The 24,445-nt window shown below is 39.6% G+C and overlaps 2 protein-coding genes across 4 annotated transcripts; one reads left to right on the top strand and one right to left on the bottom strand.

Annotated features, from left to right (window-relative positions):
* Nucleotides 1-283: 283 nt before the first annotated feature.
* Nucleotides 284-1,294, top strand: LOC111871441 (protein FAM200A-like). The gene has a single exon (XM_023864563.1). It carries the CDS (start codon nucleotides 284-286, stop codon nucleotides 1,292-1,294), a length of 1,011 nt encoding a protein of 336 aa, XP_023720331.1.
* A 3,967-nt stretch (nucleotides 1,295-5,261) lies between these two features.
* Nucleotides 5,262-17,688, bottom strand: LOC111871429 (protein rogdi). Of its 3 annotated transcripts, none has more exons than XM_023864529.2 (7): nucleotides 15,840-17,688; nucleotides 15,479-15,550; nucleotides 14,622-14,756; nucleotides 10,383-10,540; nucleotides 8,318-8,438; nucleotides 7,998-8,207; nucleotides 5,262-5,901 (listed from the first exon to the last, which is right to left on the bottom strand). In XM_023864529.2, the coding sequence occupies exons 1-7, from the start codon at nucleotides 15,873-15,875 to the stop codon at nucleotides 5,833-5,835; spliced, it is 801 nt and encodes a 266-aa protein (XP_023720297.1). In that variant the 5' UTR covers nucleotides 15,876-17,688; the 3' UTR covers nucleotides 5,262-5,832. The 3 variants fall into 3 exon arrangements, with proteins under 3 accessions (XP_023720297.1, XP_033610149.1, XP_023720299.1); XM_033754258.1 differs by lacking the exon at nucleotides 15,840-17,688 and adding an exon at nucleotides 15,691-15,833; XM_023864531.2 differs by lacking the exon at nucleotides 15,840-17,688 and adding an exon at nucleotides 15,645-15,712.
* Nucleotides 17,689-24,445: the final 6,757 nt, after the last annotated feature.

The raw sequence follows: 24,445 nt of genomic DNA, 5'->3' as shown, positions 1-24,445 counted from the left end.
GAAATAAGAAAACGGAAGGCTAATTGGATTGGTCATGTTTTACGCAGAAACTGCCTTCTAAAAGAAGCTATCGAAGGAAAGATAGATGGGCGGATAGAAGTGACAAGAAGACGAGGAAGAAGACGTAAGAAGATGCTGGATGACCTTGGGGACAGAAGAGGATACTGTCATTTGAAGGAGAAAGCTCTAGATCGCATTAAGTGGAGGAATTGTTTTGAAAAAGACTGTGGATCTGTTGTCTTACTGATGATGATGATGATGACAAATAGAAGACAAAGGAATAATGAAATCACAGTGTGTTGTCTGCTTGAAAGTACTGACTGCAGAATCTTTCAAAAAGAGTCAATTGAAGAAACACTTGAATAATCTGCACCCACACCTGTCTTCCAAACCACGGGAATACTTTGTAAATTTGGAAATGTCTGTCAAAAAACAAAGACTGAACAGCAACTTGAGAAGTACATTCGATCAACGTTCAGCATCAAAGGCCAGCTTTGAAGTGGCCTGGTTGATTGCCCGAAACAAGAAACCACATACTATTGGTGAGCAATTGGTTAAACCAGCAGCTTTGAAAATGGCAGAGATTATGTGTGGTCAGAAAGAAGCTGCAAAACTAAATTCAGTGCCCTTGTCTGCAAAAGTTGTGAAAGAAAGAATTTCTATTTTAGCAGAAAATGTGAGGGAACAAGTTATTTCTTCAATAAAAGAGAGTAAATGCTTTGCTATTCAGCTTGATGAAACTACAGATGTCAGTAGTAATTCGCAGCTGATGGTGTATGTTTGCTACAAAGGTTTACATGCAATTGAAGAGGAGATCCATCGCCAGGCACTGCTTGTGAAACGTTTGGAACCTGCGCTGGAAGCTGTCATGCATGATGTTATCAACGTTGTCAGTGTTGTCAAAGGACATGCACTAAACACGCGACTATTTCGTGAATTATGTAGAGATGGAGAGGCTGAATATACAGACCTACATTATCATACAGAAGTGAGGTGGCTGTCACGTGGAAATGTTCTGAACCGAGTGTGGGTTCTCAAAACTGAACTTGAAATTTTTATGGTTGATCAAAAGCATGTTCTCGCAGATAACTTTACAAACTTCTCGTGGGTTGCACATCTCGCATATTTAGCTGACATTTTTGAGTATGTGAATGCATTGAACAAAGAATTGCAAGGAAAAAACATTAATATAATTTCAGCCAGAGAAAAGATTTCAGCGTTTGGATCAAAGCTTTTATATTGGAGACAGAAAACAGAACAAAACAAGACTGCTACCTTTTCAAGGTTGGCTTAGTTTTTGGAAGATTGTGAAAATATTACTTTTGACGACACCAAGGACACAGTTATAAGGCATCTTACCAAACTCAAAAAGCGGTTCGATGATTACTTTCCAGATCTTGATTCACATAATGTCAGTTGGGTTGTAGATCCCTTTAAATGTGAAATTGCTGATGTACCAGAAGAGCCTCAAGGTTTGGCAGAGGCACTTCTTGAACTTCGATCCAATAATGAAGCACGTATTGAATTTGAAAACAAAGCAGATCTGTCATATTTTTGGATGTCAAGAGCTGCAAATGCTTTCAAAATTGCACATGAGGAGGCAGTCAAAAAGTTGCTGCCCTTTGCAAACAAGGATTTTCCACTCTACTGAACATAAAAACAAAGCAGAGAAATCGATTGGACCCCGAAGACAGTATGCAAATTGCTCTGACATCAAAATGTCCCAATTTTGATGTTATTGTATCAAAAATGAAAAACATAATTTCTCCAAAACCTGAAGTTAAAAAAAATGTTCTAAGAAATCCTTTTGTTTCAAAATGAGGATATTAATTTACTCGTATTTTATCGCATTTATTTTATAGTTTTTATATTTATAATTGTATTCTCCATATAAATAGATTCAATAAACCTTTTGAATTTGAATAATATATGATTTTCTCTCTTTCAAATCAAGGGGGTAACGTCGGCGTAAATAAATATATTTTGGGGTAATAAGTAAAAAAAGTTCCCCGACCCCTGTCCTAGATGGACACCCTACGCGTTCGAAAAATTTGGAGGCTGTAGAGATATCTTGTAAAAATGGGCCCTACAATCCACCATCTTCAGCCTTTGGCTGTTGCCATTTTCAACCCTTTACAAAAACTCTATGAGCAGGCAGTAAACAAATGGCTACATTCCAATCCCAGCCCACGTGTCCAGGTGTCTTCTCTGCTTTCGGAAGCGTACAGCCAAGCAACACTGATATCCAATGGTGCAAAGAGGTTTCAGGCAACTGAACTAGGGACTGTTGATCATAATGCATTTTCAAAAAAATGGCTTAAAACAACAGAAAAAGCAGATGAAGAATGGACACTCAATGAACAGAGGCACACCTGCTACAAAGATAGTTTAATACAACGTTCTTATTGAAATGAAGAATGTATCTGGATATTGTGTCAAGCAGTGGTAAATGATATGATGTGCTGTCAACATTGTCAAAAGTGGATGCATGAGTGATGTGAAGTATGTTGTACTACTACAGTTGTAGTGTTGGCCACAGTTATCATGTGATATATATTGTTCATAAGTTGGTACCACACCCACTGCTACTTCTTTTGTTAATGTACCTTTGGTATCTTGTAATGTTTGTGAATGAAGTTAGTCTCCAGTAAACGTTAGATTTGGACAAAGACGTTTCATTTCTTATCTGTTTTTACCTCGATGATCCAATGTGATTTCACAAAGGAAATAACAAAGGATACTGCAAAAAGAATTCTGACTTTTTTTTATTATTATTTTTGTTCATGCTAAGGTGTTTCCCTCATTTATTTTAGTTCTAATATTTGGTGGAAACATAGCATGTAGTTCTTTAGTGTCAGCAAAATACCTACATATTTGTACTGCTACACTGTACATTTCTTACTTGCTCACCTGTAACCTATTTTACCACTGCCTATAACAGAAGGGCAATTTAAGAAAACCTGTGGTGCAATTTAAAACCAGTAATTTAAATTGCACCTTTTGCAGACATTTGGTTCTTTCATTCTTGTAACATCACTAAATCATCACAGAAAATTTAAAAAAACCATACAATGCTGATAAAAAGTAGTGTGTTTGTGGAAAGACAATAAATACATTCAAAATTACCGTTTAAAAAAATTGCTCTTAGGGGATGCTATTAGGCTACTTTTATGACTTTCAAGAAACAATGTATGTGATATTCCAAGTACAGTGCGTTCAACCGTCAAGGAGACTGGGGGAGCAGCATGGGTCGGATACAACATTTCTCACAGATTGCTGCTGTAACTGCCGATAGCGGAATGAATCATCAGCGATGATAAACGCACCCACATTCGCTAGCATAGAGCAGATGGATCGTTTCTCCACGACTACTGTGCCCTTCCACGCTAGCGAGAGTGCAGTTGTGTCACTGATTCCCTCGCATCAGTTTCTGTACATGCACACATTTATAGAAATACTGTAAAAAGGTAACAGACTTACTGTGCTTTATAACAGGTGTTGGAAGTGACCTCCGTCTGCTTTCAGACATGCCTCGCATCGAATAAATAAATTATGTGACACTTTCTGAAGTTGGTCCACAGTAATTGAACTAATTACACATGTTATTTCATTCTGCAGAGCTTCAGTGGTGCGAGGATTATTCTTGGAGACTTTTCCCTTTAGGTTTCCCCAAAGATAAAAATTGCAAAAACTGAGATCTGAGAGGCCACAGTCACCTGCAGATTATTCTGTCTTCAAACACTTCCCGTATTGCGACAATCGTTGCATTAACCATATGTGCTGTAGCATTGTCTTGACCCATATTGTCTTTCTTCAGCAGTCAGCTGATTGAAGAACAGGTTCAGTATATCAGTAACGTAGCGGTCAGAGTTTGCGGTTTCGTGGGAAAATAAGGAGCCAATGATTGGCCGCGGACTTACAGCACACCACACCCTCACTTTTTCACTATGTAATGGCACTTACTGTATAGAGTGAGGATTTTACACACGTAATTAGTTCAATTGCCATGCACCAACTTCAGAAAGTGTCACATAATTTATTTATTCGATGCGAGGCATGTCTGAAAGAAGAAGGGGGTCACTTCCAACACCTGTTATAAAGCACGGTAAGTTTGTGTTATCTTTTTACAGTATTCCTATAAATGTGTGCATGTACAGAAACTGATGTGAGGGAATCAGCAACATGACTGCACTCTCGCTAGTGGGGAAGGGTACAGCAGTCGCAGAGAAATGATCCATCTGCTCTATGCTAGTGAGAGTGTGCATGTTTATCAGTGCTGATAACTCATTCTGCTATCGGCAGTTACAGCAGCAATCTGTGAGAAATGTTGTATCCAACTCACGCTGATCCCCCAGTTTCCTCGATGATTGAACACTCTGTATGTGTTAATACTTGTTTCACTTAACAGCAGCAATATAAAAAATCTGAATTTTTCACAGCAATGAATATGAAGATCTTCTGGGATGTGATACTATGTATTCTAGTAGACAAGCACCAACACATCTCATCCTCAAAATAGAATAAGCGACCACATTACACAGCGTTACATCCCAGAAGACTGTTATCATGATATTCACTGGTGTGAGAACCTCAGACCTCATATAGTCATCCTCCTTTTTCTAACTTGAAGATGGGGGCAGCAGGTTCCCCTAACATGTCAGTACCTACCTATCACACTACATGTCATCACAACCCAGAAGTCCATGTTCTTAATAGTGGTCCTGTACATGCAAAATGCGCTGTATATTACATTCAACCAGTTAATAACCATTACAGACAATTGCTGTGATAAATGCACTACTTACTTACTCATGGAGCTGAGCCCTTCTGGAGGAGCCGCCAATTCTGCAGCTACTCAGGAATTTCCCAGCATTTTATGGAACCCGAAGGTTCATTACTGTGTTCACAAGAGCCCTCCACTGGTCCCTATCTTGGACCAGATCAATCCAATCAACACTATCCAATCCTATCTCTCTAAGATCCATTTTAATATTGTCCACCCACCTACGCCTTGGTCTTCCCCGTGGTCTCTTTCCTTCTGGCTTTCCCACCAATATCCTATACGCATTCGTCTCCCCCATTCATGCTACATGCCCTGCCCACTTCATCCTCCTTGACTTGATCATAAGTCTGGTTATCTGAAACTGTGCTGACAGAACACTTATCACATGAGAAATGTTATATTTTCACGAGTATGAAAACCAACAAAAGAATGTTCCTTCTAGGATCAGACATCAACAGAAGGCATCCAATGGAATGTATTTACATGTTTACGAGCTAATCTCTTAGTGCTCTAAAGCTACCTATTTTCCCATATTTTTATATTAAGTATATACATTTTCAAAATTGAAAACAAATTAGGACTCAAAGACCAGTCACTACTAAACACGAGGTTCACTGGTAATATGTCTTCCGACAGGAAAGAGATGATTCCTACACTTCATGGTAATTTCTACTCAATATTCCTTGTTATCCTGCACAGCACAGTGGAGTAAACATATATTTAACTTTCTGCTTGAGCCTTTAAACAATTAAAACTTAATCGTTTAATCGAGAGCTGTAAATACGTATGTTCTCACTACTGAACTATGAACTGCAACAAGAAGGAAATGGAATGTCTGGCTGGAAGTTAAATGTCCTCAATTAGACTGCTGATTATATTCAATAAATAATGATGAGTGAGGATGAAGCAACTAGTTGCTGGGAACAGCTATCACAGATCAGCTGGCACTCGGGTCTTGTAGCCACTTCACTTGCCAATTCCCAGCCATCCATCACTTCACTCTTAGCAAGTGTCCACTTGATACTAAACATCCACTATCCTGCTGTTCCTCACCAAGACAGAGCTGAATTTGAGCGTGACCCAACAGTGAAATCTCTGTACTGAGAGAACACACAGATCTGCAATGAAGAACAAAGAGAAACAACTCTGTTTATAATAATATCACAGAACTCATAAACAAAGACCTCCATGGCTGCATGAAGCAGATTCCTTCTCATTGTATTTTATTTTATTTATTTACAATGTATGTAATGACACTCCATAGCTACATAGCTTCAAATGGTAGCACAAAAACGAATGATGAATTGGAAAGGATGTGCAAGGAAACTCTCGTGACCTAATTTGAGGTATTATCCAGATATCTGCCTCAAAGGAGTGACTGAAATCATGAAGAACCTCAATCAACCAGTGCCACTTCAGCCAACTTGGTCATGTTCAGCACATCAAGAAATTCATCTTCTATGGAACCTGAAGTGGGGGCACGCAGTAGCACATTTGCTTGAAGCATTATGCTACAAGCCAGAAGGTTGCAGGTTCAATCCTTGAAGAGATCATTGGATTTTTCAATTGACTTAATCCTTCCAGCCGCACTATTGCCCTGGGGTCAACTCAGCCTCTAACAGAAATGAGTACCAGGAATCTTTCTGGAGGGCAAAGGGCACCCAGTGCGTAAGACTGACAACCTCACTGCCATCTGTGAGCCGACTGTCTAGAAAATGTGGAAGCCTCAATGTCTCACAATCCTATGGGCCTCCCTGGACTGTTACAGGTATAGCTTTATCTTTTACCTATGGAATCTGAAGGTTCATATCTGACCCAAATCATGAATATCTGTATGAATCATCTGTATGAATAACATAAACCTAAAGCCTGACCAAGACAACTAACTAACTAACTAACTTTATGCAGATGAGTACTTCTTGAGAAGCTGTCAGTTATGCAGCTATCCAAGAACTTCCCAGGATTTTATGGAACCTGAAGGTTCATTACAGCCATCTATTGGTCCCTATCCAAAGCCAGATAAACCCAGTCCATACCACCCCATCCTATCTCTCCAACATCCATTTTAATATTATCCACCCACCTACATATTTGTCTTCTTAGTGGTCTCTCTCCTTCTGGCTTTCCAACCAATATCCTATATCCATTCCTCTTTGCCCATATTTGTGCTACATGCCCTGCCCATCTCAGCCTCCATGACTGCTCATTCTAATTATACTTGTTGAAGAGTACAAGTTAAGAAGCTCCTCAATATGCAGTTTTCTCAGACTTCCTGTCACTTCATCCCTCTTCAGTCCAAATATTCTCATCAGCACCCTGTTCTCAAACACCCTCAGTCTGTGTTCCTTCCTTAATGTCATAGACCAAGATAACAGGTTACAAACTCCATAAAATGAAAAGAAATTGAAGCAAAAATTTCAGAAAGTACACAAACAGCTGCATACCCATAACTTAATGAGTAATGTAATAAAACACTTATACAGGGACCAAAATAAACATCAGGAACAAATAACAAAAAGTATCAGTCAGGGAAGCATAAACACAGAAAGGTAAGATAATAGAAAAGATCATCAAGAACATAATACTAAACATAGTGACAATCATGCAGATACTGTTGATGCCAGTTCATATGATGTCAGAGCCTGTTGAATTTATCTCATGTCATGATCACACAACAGCATCGACCTTCCACAAGTAAGTATTCAAAGATATCTCGTGACACAGCGTAAAATGTCAGTGGCATGCAAAGGGTTAAATTAAGCCACGATCACTTTCCCCTATTTCAATATTATCCATTCATTTAACACTATACAGACTATGTTCCTGACAGTAGCAATACAGTCACACATTAAAAACTAACATATTTGATTTTTTTAGCTTACTTTCCTTATTTAAATGAAAACAGAAGGAGGTTTATGATATCACCTTGCTGTCTGTCTGTTTATCCCTCCTAGTTATTGTTAGGAGGCTTATGATATTGCCTTGCTGTCTGTGTGTCACTATATCCCCCTAAATTTTTCGTTCTCTATGCGGTCCATGACATATCAAAAAAAAAAAAAAAAGCAGACAATTAGTTCTTCCTAGAACTTCCTTTCACTTTGCGTCCACTCTATTAATTCCTGGAAGTAGTGTCTATAACTGAAGAGAATTTATTGAGGTATATAATAACTGGTATTGAAAATTTTGTGTACACCCTTCACATCTACAGTATTACCTTGTCTTTAAGTTGCTGGCTAAGTTGCAGAGCTACAGTGAAAAGTACCAACACCTCGTTAAGCCACGGGATGGAGCATTCTGCCTGATGAGAGTCAAATTTCATGGTACCATGAACATTGCTGAGCTGGTACACTGCAAAGATCAGCTTGTGACTCTGAATATAGAAACTGATAGCCAAATCTTCAGGGAGACTTGGAGCTAAAGATTTCTGAAATAAGACAACAACAATTTACATGCCGAACTTCTAAAAAATATTGTAATAACTGTACTGCAGTATCATTCACACAAAGGAGCATTAAACTACTTTAAGAAACATACCATATTCCGACTCTTCATTAAATCATCTATCGTACGTTTTCGAGGTACAATCAGACTGCTACGTCCGCGTTGCAAGCAACCCAAAATGTTCCCCAAGACATGTAATACTTCCTCTGATGATCTAAACATTCAATTTTAATACAGTTATTTATTTATTAAATACAATGAAAATCAACATTCTTTTTCTACATGGGTACTTTAGTCATCTGCTTCACTGCCTTCAAACTATCCCGCATAGACATACACAAAGACACAATCATGATACACCGTGTTCCTCGCATAAGTAAGATCCAGAACAGTTACAAGTTTACACCTTCAAACAGTTAAGAAATGTATGCAGAGCGTAAAAATTCTACCATGTTCACTCACATCTGTTTATCTTTCAGGCCATAAGACTTACAGAAAAAGCAGGTGATGTAACATCTGACAAGTTATGATCAACATGTCGGTCTTCATACATAGTGAGCGATGACTAACCAAGTTTGGAAAAGTGCGTTCAGCTCAAACAATTCTGGGTGTTCATTCCCTCCTCATTACCTCAAAAACTGCGAGATGAAAAAAGTAAAATGCATGTTTCAGTCTTTTCTATTAACTGTCATTCAATACGTTTCATGCTCTGATAAATGTGTAGTGAGTTACATGCTACATGCATGTAGCAGTTAATACACACCTTACCTTCATGTAAAGTGTCTATTATTTTTGTCTGATTTTCCCCCAGAATTGTAATGTGCAGAAAAAAAATTGTAAACAGCCCAGAATCAGAAGAATGCAGTCTTCTGGGATTCTTCATAGCCATCGCTGTGAAAACCTCCAAACTTACACCCCACAACCAAACTACAGGAACAAACATCCAGCATTTCTCCAGTTGTTATATGCAAACATGTTGCATTATTACCAACTTTTTGTTGCAGATATATGCAACAGGCCTGTATTGAAATATAGCCCTTGTAGAATGTTCTGGTATAATAACTTGTTTGAACTATAAATTTTAACCTGGATAAAATAAATTTGGATTAACAGGAAAACACTACAATTATTAATTTCTTAGACATTATCCATCATTCTGTTTCTACTTAAAATAAGTTTAGATTATATGACAATGTTCAGTTTTTATGTTGGTAATATACAGATGTCTCATTTATGTAATATTTACCATTATTGGTTTATTTCCTGTTAGGTCCTCTTTGGTATTTAGCAAAATCTGTCTATGTAATCCTCTGTATTCCATGGGTCTGTATGTATATCTATGCTTATATGCTATTTTAAAGGTATACAGCCTGTGCCCTATCATTAATTTTATAGCTGTTCTTTTTAGAATCTGACTATGATTTTGGCTTCTATTTTTTGACTGACTCTGATTTTATGGACTCTAGCCATTACATTATGCATTGTCATAGGTGATTGGCCTCAGCCATGTGGCATTTTAAATTTCGATTGGCCTCAGCCATGTGGCATTTTAAATTTCTATCTTAACTCCCACAGATAGTTTATGTTGTGTATACCGTGCCTTGTGTTGGTTCTGGTGTCTGGAAAGCGGGACTAGCTCTACTGATTGGGCTCAAAAGAGTAGGCTTTTACTTGAGGATGCAGACAGTGTCCAGTCTCCAAAATGATTTTAATAAAAACAGATAAAGGTAAAGTTCTCCCTGTGCTTAACATGCCATGAATGCATATGGGGTGGTGGATGTGTACACCCACATTTCCTTGACCTCGACATTAGAAGGAAGTGAGTGGTCAGCTTCACGCTGCAGCCGCTTTACCCTGGGCGAAGAAGTCCCAGTACCCATTGGATAGGAGGCTGGGTGGGCCCCAGAGCCAGTTTGGACGACATGGAGAAATGAAAATTCTTGCACCCACTGGGACTTGAACTCCGACCATTTGGTCATCCAGCCTGTAGCCAGTCACTATCTGACTGCACTACCCCAGTTACATCCAAAAAATCTATACCTGTATTAATATGCTATCATAAAAACTTTTAGGAAAATACAAATTTAAACTTTAATTTCTAATCTCCTTCTATCGAACTAATAATATTTCACTGTACCCTGATAAAAACAATACTCACTTGAACATGTAATCTTTGTCAACATTTTCAATGTGCAGGATAGCTTGTTGCAGATGGTTACCTGCATCCTGAACCTGCTGCAGTTTCCAAGGGTTGTCATTCTGAATCATTGTGCGGTGTATCACATTCTGCTGGCGTTGAACCTTGAAGTTAATGTCCTGTGAATAAGTTTCATACATATTAGACTTGAAGTTCTCACAGCAGCGAATGCAAAGAGGAAGATTTTCTTTCCTGTAATACCATTTAGTTCAAAGACAGCCTGATGTTCCTGAGGAATATACTGCCTCCGTTAATGTACAAAAATGCAATAACTGTTAAGGTGTCTTTAAATAAATTAGGTAGGCTGATCACAAAAATGAGTCAAAGAGTTCTACCTTCTGAGATATAACACAGTGTAGTCCATTGAAAGTCAATCAACATTGGCTGACTTTCAACAGACTAAACACCATAACATGCCAAATGCCAAAATTCTTCATAACCACTTCTGAGTACATCAAATCTTAGATAACCAAAAACTTGTAACATGGACAGTCTTCGACTATTTTCTTGTGTACACGACATACTACTGATTATGCAATGTGAAACAGTGAAATTATGTAAATAAGAATACATTTTTATTCACTTACGAGGGTTGGAACTGTAATAGTGGCAACTATTTATTTACAACTGATACAAAATAGATGCATGTTTCAAAGTTTTACTGTCTGTCAGTGTAGTCACCAGCATTGTGTACAACCCGTTGCCAGTGATGTGGAAGTCGTAGGATACCTTTAGCACCGCCTGTTGTGTTGATAGTTCGAATGGAGCAGTCTACTGCCTGAAGAATCTCTAGAACAGTTCTGAAGCGAATGCCATGAAGTGGTTCCCTCATCTTAGGAATAAAGTCAAAGTCACAAGGGCTTAAGTCCGGGGAGTATGGTGGATGGTACAGCACTTCCCAGCCCCATCGATCAAACCAATCAGCCACTGCTTGCGCTGCATGCAGCCAAGCACTGTCCTGCAAAATGATGGGTGGGATCTGCAGAAAGCGTCACCGTTTCTTTCTCAAAGCTGGTCGCAGGTTGTGTTCAAAAAATGAACAGTAATACTGCGCACTGACGGTCTGCTGTCGAGGAACAGTATGCGTTAGGATAACACCATCACAGTAGTACATGAGAATCACCATAAATTTCGCATTGCTGGGGTTCTGACGAACTTTTTATTTTCGTGGTGACCCGTTATGACGCCATTCGTTCGACTGGCATTTCATTTGTGGCTCATATGATTTGGCCCATGTCCCATCCAGCATAATGATACGGTGTAAGAAAGCCTCTCCTTCATGCTCATAGCACTCCAAGTGGTTATGAACAGCATCATATCATAGCCATTTCTGCATTTCCGTTAAATCATGCAGAACCCATCGTGATGTAATTTTTTTCATGCCCAGGTGTTCCTTCAGAATGTGAAGCACAGTCATATGAGCTAATGCTGTCTCTCGGGCCAGCCCACGTATCGTATGGCATCGATCACTCTCCAGTAACACGGAAAGAGCATACACTTCTTCTTCACTGACACTAGGATGACCTGGACGACACATGTCTGCCACATTTTGGCGTCCCTTGTTGAAGGCTTTTACCCACCTTGCCACTGTTCTGTAAGGCAATGCAGATTCCCCGAAAGCCTCTTGAAGACCCTGACGACACTGTCGTGCTGTACGGCCTCTGGCACATTCAGTCTTTATCCAATTCCGTTGTTCCTGTTTCGCAAACATCGACCCAACACTACATTAGACCACCAGCTAACACGAGGCTCTGTTCTTCTCATCACTGCGCATGAGCATGATGTGGGAAGGGAGAGTCCATTTGCTCTGAAGTAAGCTAGGTATGTAACTAACATGTGGTATAAGTGACATTATTTGGTTCCGTTGCATGGCGTCTCTACAACAGTGTTGCCACTATTGAAGTTCCAATCCTTGTATGAAACATCATTTTCTCACATTATGACTGATTAAATTTGCAAGAACATTTTACAGAAAATAGTTCTGGCTCAAAATTCAGTACACAAAACTGAGACATGATAGAAAATATTCATTCATTCACTCATTCATTCATTCATTCATTCATTCATCCCTTCACTCATTCATTTACATTCCATGGATTCTTACATGACTGGAAGATCAATGGATATAGAAATAGTCAATGACAACAACAATCACATAAATACAAATTCATTATACTTAATCCATAACAATTACATACATAGGTCATTTCAGAAATAATGCACACAATTTTTTGTTTATGTCCACGTTTATTTTTTTTTAATGCCTCTTTACAGTCCTTCAATATAGTTCCCCTCTTTCTCAATGACCGAGTCCCAACGTGTGGGAAGCTTTACTATTCCATCCAGGACACCATCTTTGTTTATCTGTCAAATGGCTCGGGTAACTGCAGCAGAAAGCTCTTCCAGAGAGGGAAAACGACGGTCTCACATAGGCTGTTTCAACTTTAGGAACAAGTCAAAGTCTGGTTGACTCATGTCCCGGCTGTAGGCAGCATGAGGCAACACCTCCCAACCATATTGGCGCAGCTTTTCTGTTACGACATTCCCGATGTGCGGGTGAGCATTGTCATGGAGAATGATTGGCCCAGCCTCGAGCAACTGAGGTCGGTTTTTGTGCATTTTTCTGCGCAGATTTTGCATAAAGTCATGATAATAAACTGCTGTGACACTTTTCCCGCATGGAACTCTGTCCGTCATGATGATTCCTTGGTGATCATAAGCAAAGATCAACATTTGTTTGACCTTTGATTGAGATGGTCGAAATTTTTCTGGTCATGGGGAAGATGGACCTCTCCACTCGTTGGACTGTGATTTCAGCTCCGGTTCAAAGTCTCTAACCCACAATTCATCAATAGCGACAGCGACAAGTCGATACAAGAATGCTTCACCTTCAACGTCGAATCTTTGTTTCAGCAAGGTTGCAATGTTGAGGATTTTCTGCTTCTGTTCTGCAGTCAAGCAGTGAGGGACCCATCACGCAGAAATCTTTCTCTTCTTTAAATCATTTATCAGAATTCGGAATACTGATGTTGGTGGAATCCCTGTGGTTTCAGAAAGTTCCTCACATGTCGCACGACGATCTTCTTCTAGAGCATCTGACACAAGTTTCACACTTCGTTCATCGGTTGATGTTTTCGGCCTTCCTGGCCTTGGATCATCGTTCATGCTCACACGACCTACACAAAAACGATTAGCCCAGCGAGAAACTGTACTACAGTCCACTGTTAACTCGCCACAAACTTCACTTAAAGCACTGTGGATTTCTGTCTGATTTTTTCCACATAAAGTTTCGATCTTAATGTACGACCTTTGATCTTCAACAGCCACAATACCCGAGAACTGTGCAGGATCCATTTCTAACTCACGTTATTTAAGAACAGAGTACAATATAAATGAAACAAAATAACGCGCTTCTTTCTCAAGCCCTGAACTGTAACTGACGTGAGGCTCACTGTTGCTGCGTCACCTAATCCACAGCATTGCCAACCTGTGCATTATTTATGAAATGACCCACGTATGTTATCCAAGACAAATCACAATGAGTAAATCACTAAACACATATAAAATATATATGTAAAAGCATGCAACATACTAATATCAAACAAGACTACAATAATCAAACATAAATATATATACTACCAGATGCATAGCATATAATAGACCAAGATTGTTAATTAATACTGAAGTTAAAATATTCTTCCAAGTAAAATGAAATTAAAAGTAGAAATATTTTTAAAGCAAATCTAAAATATTTCATGTCATGAGCTAAGTTCTTTATGCCAGAAGGAAGATTATTACAAACCTTGATGAGACACATCTGTATCTAAAAGTTGAATCAGAATGTTATATGTAATTCAAAAGTTGTAAGGTTTGAGGTTTTCATTGCAGTGACTATAAAGAATGCCACTTTCTGGGATGTGGCGCTGTGTAGATCTTGTGTGAACCAATATTTCAAAGGAACATCAGTTCACAAAAGATCTACAGGAAGCCATATCCCAGAAAGTGTCATCTTCAATTCAAAAGTCATGTGCTTTCTATGTTACTGCAACCTTGCTGATTAAGGTTACTGAAGGTCTTCATGTACCTCTGGAGCAGCAGCAAGAAATGCTGTCAGTGTGAAATGTGGTGTTGGAGATGAGAAAACACTAATAAAATAGACGACATCAGTGTCACCAATATTTGGTGAAGATGTAAACAAACCGCATGTGTGATGCTGTCCCCCGTTACTGTCACCACACACTTCAGTTGTTCTGGAGGTGCTGTCAAAACAAACTTGTCCTGCTTTTGTGCCCCATCATTGCCACACAAGGGGACAGGGAACCGGCGAACGCATTCCTGTAAACACAAAGGTATGCATAATGGAGTTACAGACTGCCTCCTCTGCATTATATATATATGAGAAGGAATGGCCTGTTTTAAAGGACAATCTTGCTCTTTCCTTGTACAAATAAAACCATAAATGAAAAAAACAAATGTTCTCAGAAGGTTATTTCTGAAAGTTTTGGTCATGCTGTCTGCCATATTAGTGTTGCCAACCGATGAAGTTTATTTGTAGCAACAAAACCCAAAGCACAATCTTGTGTTTTTTTTTAAGATATTTCTATCTAAAAACAGAATTAAGGCCTAAGCTTTTAAAAGCACAATCAAACATTTCACTCTGTGAACTAGGAAATATTAAGGTTAGCTTTGAGTCACATATGTTCATATCAGACTGGAGCCACACTCAAAAGCAGCATACGTACTTGTGACTGGTTAATACTTAAGTACCTAAAAAAGAATACATATGTGAACTGAACTGCCCTAAAATATCTTCTACTAATTATATTTACAGGCATATACAGCGTGACACCACACAGAATCTACAATGTCTAAACTTAAACCAGCAGCAATAAATCTGTCATATACTTTCCCAATAGAAAAATGGCAACATGAAACATACTAGCTTTAAAATTAGAACAAGTACAGATTCTCTCTGTTCCTACTATACACTACATGTTACTGCTATAATAACGTAGCATCAAATATAAACCCCCAAAAAGTGCAACAAATGCACTTACCAATAAAATGGTATGAAGTTGATTAAGTACAGCATGAACCTCTTCATGCAAAACCCACTCAAACTCCATTTGCTGTAACAGAAACACAGTTACATTACTGCTAATACTGCACGCCTTCTCTGTACAATACAAAGACATTAACAATTCAAAAATATTCAAACATAACCTAAAATTTTTAGAACGAGCAGAAAGATAAATTAGCAATTCCTCACAGACAATTTTAATGCTCCATAGGATGACATAATTTAAAAGATGCTTCATGATAAAGCTGGCAGAAGATAGGTAAAAGTACATAACAATTTTTTGCATACAGATACTAAATCAGGATTTTCGAACTGAGTCTAAAATTTAATAAACTTGCCAGATTTGCTGCTTCTTCTTTCTCCGAGTCGGCCATTTTTGCTGGTTGCTGTATGAAACACTTTACTCATCAAGATAATTCACAAACGAAGGTGATAAAGAAAGGTATCAAAATAATTGTTACGGGCGTAACATTTTATGTTCTTACGGCGCTGAATATGAAGATCGCTATGTAGAGCAATGCGAAGCCATGTGCTCTGTTAGAAAAACTCCAGCGTTTCGGATGGGCCTGGTGTTTTCGTCTTCTGAGCACGCCATACCAGTGCCCTCACTTCACCGAGAGGATTACTTTTCTACCCTAAGGATGAAGACAAGAGGTTCCTCCGAAACGTCGGGACTTTTATACAGAGCAACACATCCAAGAGGACAGTGACAGTTATAATTATCACGGGTTTGCACAGCAGTTGTACGAAACGACATGAAGCGAGCTATCGTTTACATCACCTATACTGCTGCGACAGTTCAAAAATATCTAACAAATTAACGGTCGAACTTGTTACAACCTGTGGGATGTCACTGGTGACACGCGACAATATTATTTGTGGAAAATTTCAAATCACTATGAGAAACTGTAAATAGTACTTTGTTTTGCTTGTAAATTGTACTGGACACCACCGCATTAGGCAGTGCACACCGGTACAGCCGGTCGCCCCGAGCGGTCGCGAGAGCGCAGGGAACCAAGCAGTGGTGTATCGCGGATCAGTGGGGCCCACGGCAAAGTTTGTTTATGGCTCACCTACCCCCATTACTTTTATAGATTTTGTGCATGGCCTACTGAATGTCTTTAAATACCTACACATTTTTCATTGAAAAGAAAATATCTGTAGAAGAATTAGAGCAATTTATCAAAACATTTACACAGAATCGGTACTAGCAAGTGTAAACACAAGATCTGTACAATGTTTAAAAATGTATTTTAAAAACGTACTTCCTTGTTTTCACTTCCGTAAAATGAGACTCTGCATTTGCAGATATCACTGGAATATTCAGAAAAAAGTAATGAAAATGTGGACAAACCTCAAGAAAACTCGCTTTTAGAGAATGGCTCTGTATCAGCAATAATTTGTTTTATATTTTTTAAATGAATGTTTAAAAAATAAATGGAACCCCAGAAGCCCTACTCTTACCCCATTGGAACAAAGTTGTCACCTTGGATGGGACATTTCATAAATTCCCCCCGCCCCACACTACGTGCACACACACACACAATTTTTTTGTTTCTGCTAAATGAAAATGTATTTTTGCCAATACTCTGTTCGTACCGTAGCCATTAAGTCTCGATAATCTAAATATGTTACGTAATATTGTAAGACCAAGGGCGACTTTCATCACAGCGTCTGGAAATTGCGTGTTTTTATTTACTGAGGCAAGGTTTTGGTAAAGTTTATTTGTTTATAACTGATGGGAGCGGAATTCCTTGCCGCCTTGGGCGGTACTCAGGCTGGCACATTTTTAGTTTCTGCTAGAACAGTTTACTATTTTTTTTTAGAGATGGCAGTTGGAGACATTTGTAAAATTTCACTTTAAATGCATCACTAAACTATAGACATCTGGGATGAAGCATAGGAGTTATAAATGGATCTAGGGACTTATTTTTAATTAACACATTTAAAAATTAAAATAAAAATAAATTATTGCATTAACTAATTTGTCATATTATTTGGTTCTCTTTGCCAAAGTATAGAAGTATCGATGGAGAATCACATTACACAACCAACTAATGAACATGTTAGATTATATATATGAGGGAGAGTCAGTAAATAGGTCACAAATGGATATAAAACGTGAAATATGTGATACTCGAGCCTGTGAAAAAAACACTTATTTCTCGACATATCCTCCACCAACATGATACACGTGTCCCATCGCTTTACCAGTGCTTCTAAACCCACAGCATAGAAGTCTTTTAACGGTTGTCTCAGCCACTTCCTCATCTCTGTTTCATCCTCTTCATCATCAGCAAAACGTTTGCCACCCAGTTATGAACCGCTTTACACGACAAACACCTCCCACTGTAAACAGGAAACATTTCTTAGTGAACATCTTTTGCAGTGAGTTCTTTTGCCCACAGAGGACCCACAACAGAACGCTGCTCTTCAGTAATACACTCCTCAAGGATGGTCGCCATTTTGACTACTAAACCAGCCTCTGAACATGTGCATATGCGTCTGCTACCGAGACTGTCATGAAGCTGGACTGTCTACATAATGAAACACATAGAAAACCTATTATATCCATTAGAGCTGTATTACTTATATTTGAGTCCTATTTACTGACTCTCCCTCGTACGTACTCAGAGAATTTTTTAACAAAATCCCAAAGAACATAACTAAAAAAACCTCTTACGTGTATCTGAAAGAACATACGTAGGCCCCGTCATTGGAAATGTATCAGGAGCTTGGAAAATAACAGAAGATAATACGTGTATTTAAAAGTTTACAGCTACCGAAGAGCGTTTTCTGAAATCAGTAGGATGAACCACATTTCGAGATTAGAAGAGCTGTGAAGATGATATAGCGGAATTGTAAATCCAGAAAAATGCGTGGCGGGAACATGTTAAAGGGTTGGAACAAAATCGTGTCCCAAAGACGGCATTATGGCTAAAGGTAAAGCTATCCCTGTAACAGGCACTGGAGGCCCATAGTGTTGTGAGACGTTGAGGGTCCCACATTTTCTAGACAATCAGCTCACAGATGGCGGTAAGGTTGTCAGCCTTACGCGCCGGCCGCCCTTTACCCCACAGGAAGATTCCTGGTACACATTTCTGTTAGAGGCTGAGTCGATCCCAGGGCTATAGTGCGGCTGGGAAGATTAGGTCAATGGTACACGAAGAGAAAAAAGAAGAATATTTTTGAAGATCGAGAAGAAATAGTCTAAAGAAATTATGAGGGATTCGTAATAATAAAGAGTTGCTTCTTTTGAAATCCTTCAGTTAATTATATCCAGGCCTCATGTGTGATAAAAATAGCATACAAATGTATTAAGAGTTAAAACATATAAGTCCGGGTTTTGTTAAAAAACGCAGGCACTTGTGTGCGCCGCAAGGCTGAGCTTCTGAGTTAGATGATTGTTTGTGTTTGCATATAGGCGTGTAGCCAGTGTAATTAAAAGAGTTTATTCCTGAAATAAAGGAGAAAGAATTGTCTGAATCATGTAAACATATTGCGTTGCCAGCACAAGCAGTCAAATAACTTGCTTGCGGAAGGTACATATTCACTCGCCTATTCTTAGACGTAAACATGGACAAAAAGGAAGACCAACATATGTCCTGGCTGAGGTTTTTTCGTGGGTTTTCCCAGTAGCTCCAGGCAAATTCCGAGAAAGTATCTCAATTAAGCCACGATCTCTTCTTTTTATATTCTATCCAATTCATGATTCACTGATCATCTTTACTTTTTTTTCCTTTTGGCGCTACAGCCCCAAATTAGGCCTTGGCCTACCTCCATGAAACTCTCCGTTTCACTTCGGTGTACTAGGTCTTAGAAATTCTGTAGGACTCCTTGGGCGGATGATCAGCTCGTCGCAAGGCCTCTACCCGTACACAAACACAGAAAAACGCACACACACAAACTAAACATCCATGCCCTGAGTGTGATTCGAACCCACGATCCCGGCTTCGGAGCGAGCGAAGACAGTGCATGCCTTAGACCGTTCGGCTACCGTGGCCCGCCATCCTGACATTACCAGCTGCATAAGCTGAGATACTGAAGGCGTCGTTAAATAAACAAAAAACAAATAAATCCACTGTTGAATGAATCGAACCTTGCCCTCATGTACGTAATTAACAACTTCTCAAGGGTAAAGTAGGGACAGGCTGCAGCCTAGACGACCAGGGTACGATTCCCGGCAAAGGCAGGGAATTTCTCTGTTTCCCGCAGCTTCCAGACCGGCTACCAGCCTCTGTCCAATGGGTACCGGCAGCTCCTTTCCCGGAGGTAAAGCGGCAGGGGCGTGAAGCTGATAACTCACCTTCGTCTAGTGCCGAAATTGAGAATAGTGGAGCTATGTCTCCACTACCCCGTACGTCTCTGTGGTGTGGTGCTTAATTAATAAAACGCGGGTAAATTTTTACCTTCACCTTGGTCTTATCGCTTCTTGCAGCGGAAAACAATTGAAGCGTGTCGCAAAACTTGTTAAAAGCCGTTATCTGCATGAGTACTGTACAGTGTCGTTCTAAATTATTGTCGGGATATCCATGGATATAAATAGAAATCCCGACAATAATTTAGAATCAGTCTGTATGTTTCAGTTTGAGGCTAAAGTTGAGAAGGGGACATTGCTAACAAAATTGTAGAAAGAAGGATTTTTTTCAACAGCCCGCCATTTCCCTTTATCCACTACGTGTTTATGATTAATTTCGTGTTTATTACACGTTATTTTCACACAGAGGGAAAATTGCGACAACGTTGTTAATTTTCATGCGGGAGGAACGGGTTTGGATCTCGAACGGATCAGTGGGCTGTCGTGACAAAGTAGTTTTAATGGATTTCACCTGTTTCTTTACTGGACACTCGGTAGCATAGTTGCTTGAGGCACTATGCTACAAGTTGGAAGGTCACGGGTTAGAGTCCCGGTGTGGTGGATTTCTTCAATTTATCTAATTCTTCCAGCTGCACTATGGCCCTGGAGTCGACTCAACCTCTAATATAAATGAGTGCCAGGAATCTTCCCCGGGAGGGGGAGAAGCTGACAACCTTACCGCCATCTGTGAGCCGATAGTCTAGAGAAAATATGGGAGCCTCGACGTCTAACAACCCTATGGGCCTTCATGGCCTGTTACAGGAATAACTTTATCTTTTGCCTTTAACCAGTTTCTTTACGCAATTGTCAGGATGGTGCTTCTAGTTATAGTGGGAATCACACGTAACGCCTGCTTTAACATTCAATAATTCTATCCCCTACCCAAAAGAAGAACTACACATTTTATGTCTTTCATTTGGTTCTCACAGTAGACAACGATTGTCTACCGAGCACCACTGAACCTACTAGACACTATAACCAAGACAGTGCGTTTCTGTGGTAAGATTGTCCTGGTGCTTAACTAACTAGGAAATACGTCATAAAGCTGATCACAGTGGCCGCGCAGTCTAGCAATAAGGCATGAAATGTCTTCGCTCGCTCGAACACTGGGATCCTGGGTTCAAATACAACTCAAGTCATGGATGTTTGTTTGTGTTTATTTTGTGTCTGTATTGTCCTGTGTAGGTAGGGGCCTTGCAACGGGCTGATCCCCGTCCAAGGAGTCCTACCAACTATCTAAGATTAAGAAACTGAGGTGAAACGAAGCGTCTCAAGGATGCCCTGTGCTCCAAGCGGGAGCAACAGGAATAGATAGATAGATAGATAGATAGATAGATAGATAGATAGATAGATAGATAGATAGATAGATATGTCATGAAGACATGGGGGAGTGGAGGTATAGCTCCACAATTCTTGACCACTGCACTAGATAGAGGTGAGTAATCAGCTTCACGGCCCGGCCGCTTTATCCCAGGTACCCACTGGATAGGAGGCTGGGTTCCAGAAGTATTCTGGACGTTGTGGAGAAACTTTTATATGTTATTTGAAGATTATATTCGCCCTTCAAAGGATTAAAATGCGTCTGTCTCTTTATCTGCGATCTCTCTCTAAATGAAAAGGAATTTGGCACGTGAATGAGCTCACTGCTCGTCCTAGTTACGTAACGATCATCAAGACCTAAGCTAAGAAGCCTACAGTTCAAACAGAGCATGTAAAATGGCCATTACAAACATCGAAATTAAATCTAGAATGACTTCACGTACTTCTCAAAAATTCCAATGAAGTTAACATTTAGTCTGTGTCTGTAACTGCTGCTTCTTCTGATACACATCAAGCCAGTCTACTTCTGTATCAACATCAAACCTATCTGAAACTCACAGTTAACCTACTAACCCATTACAATAACCTTTTGTGTGTTATTTGAAGAAGCTTTCACTATCAAGACTATACACTCCTAGTATCGATTGATGGGACGATAATAAATTGGAAAGCATTTGGAACGAAGAAGTGACTTTATCGAGATGACATGCCAGCACTCTCTTGGAGAAATTGAAGAAAAACCGACGGAATATCTCTGCGAAGGTAACCGGTGTCATGGCCAAGATTAGAATAGAATATCTCCCGAATATAGTTCCAGATCAGTACCTCTAGACTATCTTCTTTATTCAGTTAGAATATTATTTAGACTTCCCAAAATGGCGTGTAAGGCTGGCAACCTCACCGCCATCTGTGAGTCGATTATCTAGAAAGTGTGGGAGCCTCGACGTCTCATAATACTATGGGCATCTAGGGCCTGTTACAGGGAGAGCTTTATCTATTATCTCTGTGAAACTAATTTGGATATTCCAAACTAAACATTTTGAAGTTCATGCAACTTCAGTATAAGAAGTCTACATCTGTTGTCATATAAATTATTTTGACTTTGATGCACCCAAACCTCAAGGCGACCATCATATTTAGAACGTCTCAAAGACGTCAAAGTAGGCCAGTGTTAAGGATGTAAGATTTGAGGCTTTCACGGCGGTGACTATGAAGAAAGAAATCTTCTCAGTGTTAAGGATGTTACAAAATCACGTCTTCTTGGATTCTTCGTTCTTCTTAAGCAAATCCTTCATCCCAATTTAAGCTGCACCTCACAAATGGACCCAAATAGTCCCCTCAGAGCCCTGTTCTCAAACACTCTTCAGTATATATTCCTCGCTTATCCAATATGGACCTATTATTCTCAATTTCTTCGAGATCCCAAGAGCTTTATAATCGATTAGCTAGCATTTCCGCTTCATATTCTGGAGGCCAGGGTTCAAACCTGGCTCATCTGACTAGTTATTTTGATTGATGTGTTTCGTAATTTTCCTTCATACGTCGAGGAAAATTCCGGGATAATATTTCTGATAATAGGACCACTTCCTTCCAAATAATTTCCAGTCTATTGTTGTCTAATTGCCGTCTTATTAGATGCATTAATGGAAAATCTGAGCTATTAAATGCAACATCATTAAATATAGTATAAATAAAGAACAAATAAATAAAATAAGCAACTCGACTCAAAATATTAAGTTTTGTAATTCTCTGAGAGCCGGAAGATGCGAGTGACATCTGACACGCGTGTGGGAGAAACACGGCAGAATCTCGCTCGGTGATGTTAAATTTTTAGGTCACTTTTAAGGTAAAACAAATGTCTGAGTATTTCGGACATAAATTCCAATGTACCAAATGACTTCACAGTCATTTCGAGAAGGGCTTAAAACGCTATTATCCATTGAGATAGTTTATCCCCACACAGATCCTGTGATTAGCATAAGCATTTGTATGTGTGTCTGTACATATTTGTATATGTATATATTTCTGTCATAGGATTTCCGTGGAGATAATTTACGCCAATATATATGTGTGTGTGTGCGCGCGTGTGTGGGGGAGCACGCGGTAGCATAGTTGGTTGAGGCACTATGCTACAAGCCGGAAAGTCGCGAGTTTAGTTCCCAATAATGTCATTGGATTTTTCAATTGACCTAATCCTTCCAGCCGCACTATGGCCCTGGAATCGACTCATCCTCTAACAGAAATGAGTACCAGGAATCTTGCCGGGGTGTAAAAGGCGGTCGGCGCATAAGAGCGATAAACCCATCGCCATCTGTAGGCTGATTTTCTAGAAAAAATGGGAGCCTCGACGTCTCAAAAACTTATGGGCCTCCAAGGCCTGTTACACGGATAGATGTTCAGTCGGTATAGCGATGGGCTACGGCCTGGATTCTCGGCAGAGGTAAGAGAATTTTCTCTATTCCACAGCGTCCTGTCCAATGGGCACCAGGGCTATTTTACCAGAGGTAAAGCTGCCGGATTGTGAAGATCACCACTCACTTCTATCTAGTGTAGAGGTCAAGAAAAGTAAAGATATACCTCCACTCCTCCATACGCCTTTATGGCGTAGTTCTTGGTTAATTAAATGCAAAGGCTCCTTTACCTTGCCATTTTACCTTTATATATATTTTTACTGTATTTCGTAGAACGAGCAAATGTTGGATTCTTCACTTTCAAGCGCAGTCACTGTTGGCAAATGACTTTGTCCCGACTGACCCCTGTCTCTGTGGTCAACATCTAAGTCACCCAGACGCTTGGCTGTCTTCGAGACAATCAACGAGATCCCCTTGATCACGCCCACGGCGTTTGTAGCTTGGCCCATTTGTCTGTTTGTCGTCCTTTCATTTTCTATTTAAACACTGTTATCCTGTTTACAGCTAGCACTACAATTTAACAGAGAACTGATGTTTTGTGACACTCGGGAACTTTCTCGAACATTTCAGTGTCCTCCAGTCTAAAACAAGGGAGATCAGTTACTGTTATTTCGGTGTTCAGAAGATCCGATGTCTTCGCGACAGTAAATATTTGGAATTTGGTCTTCTGAATTATGATAATTTGTATCCTTGTATAAGGTTAAATATATTCAGGAGGAGTCCACTGCCATTGGCGTCAGCTACTCTGAAGAGCCTCATTTCACTCGCTTAAATGCCGATCTTAGTCCTATATGCTGATAACCTTTCGCGCCTTATGCAATTGCTTTAAAGCAATTAGTAAAGTATAGAGCAATAC

Source organism: Cryptotermes secundus, unplaced genomic scaffold, assembly GCF_002891405.2.
Source record: "Cryptotermes secundus unplaced genomic scaffold, Csec_1.0 scaffold323, whole genome shotgun sequence".
Classification (NCBI taxonomy): domain Eukaryota; kingdom Metazoa; phylum Arthropoda; class Insecta; order Blattodea; family Kalotermitidae; genus Cryptotermes; species Cryptotermes secundus.
The sequence above is the reverse complement of the archived record's forward strand: the minus strand, read 5'-3'. Positions and strand labels throughout refer to the sequence as shown.

Excerpts from the sequence above, each read along its gene's own strand:
- LOC111871441 (XM_023864563.1), top strand. The coding sequence starts at position 284 with ATGAAATCACAGTGTGTTGTCTGCTTGAAAGTACTGACTGCAGAATCT.
- LOC111871429 (XM_023864529.2), bottom strand. The coding sequence starts at position 15,875 with ATGGCCGACTCGGAGAAAGAAGAAGCAGCAAATCTG. Across the intron at positions 10,541-14,621 it reads GGGACAGCATCACACATGCG|GACATTAACTTCAAGGTTCA; the intron begins GTTTGTTTACAT and ends ACTTATTCACAG. Across the intron at positions 5,902-7,997 it reads GCCAGCAACTTAAAGACAAG|ATCTGTGTGTTCTCTCAGTA; the intron begins GTAATACTGTAG and ends TCTTCATTGCAG.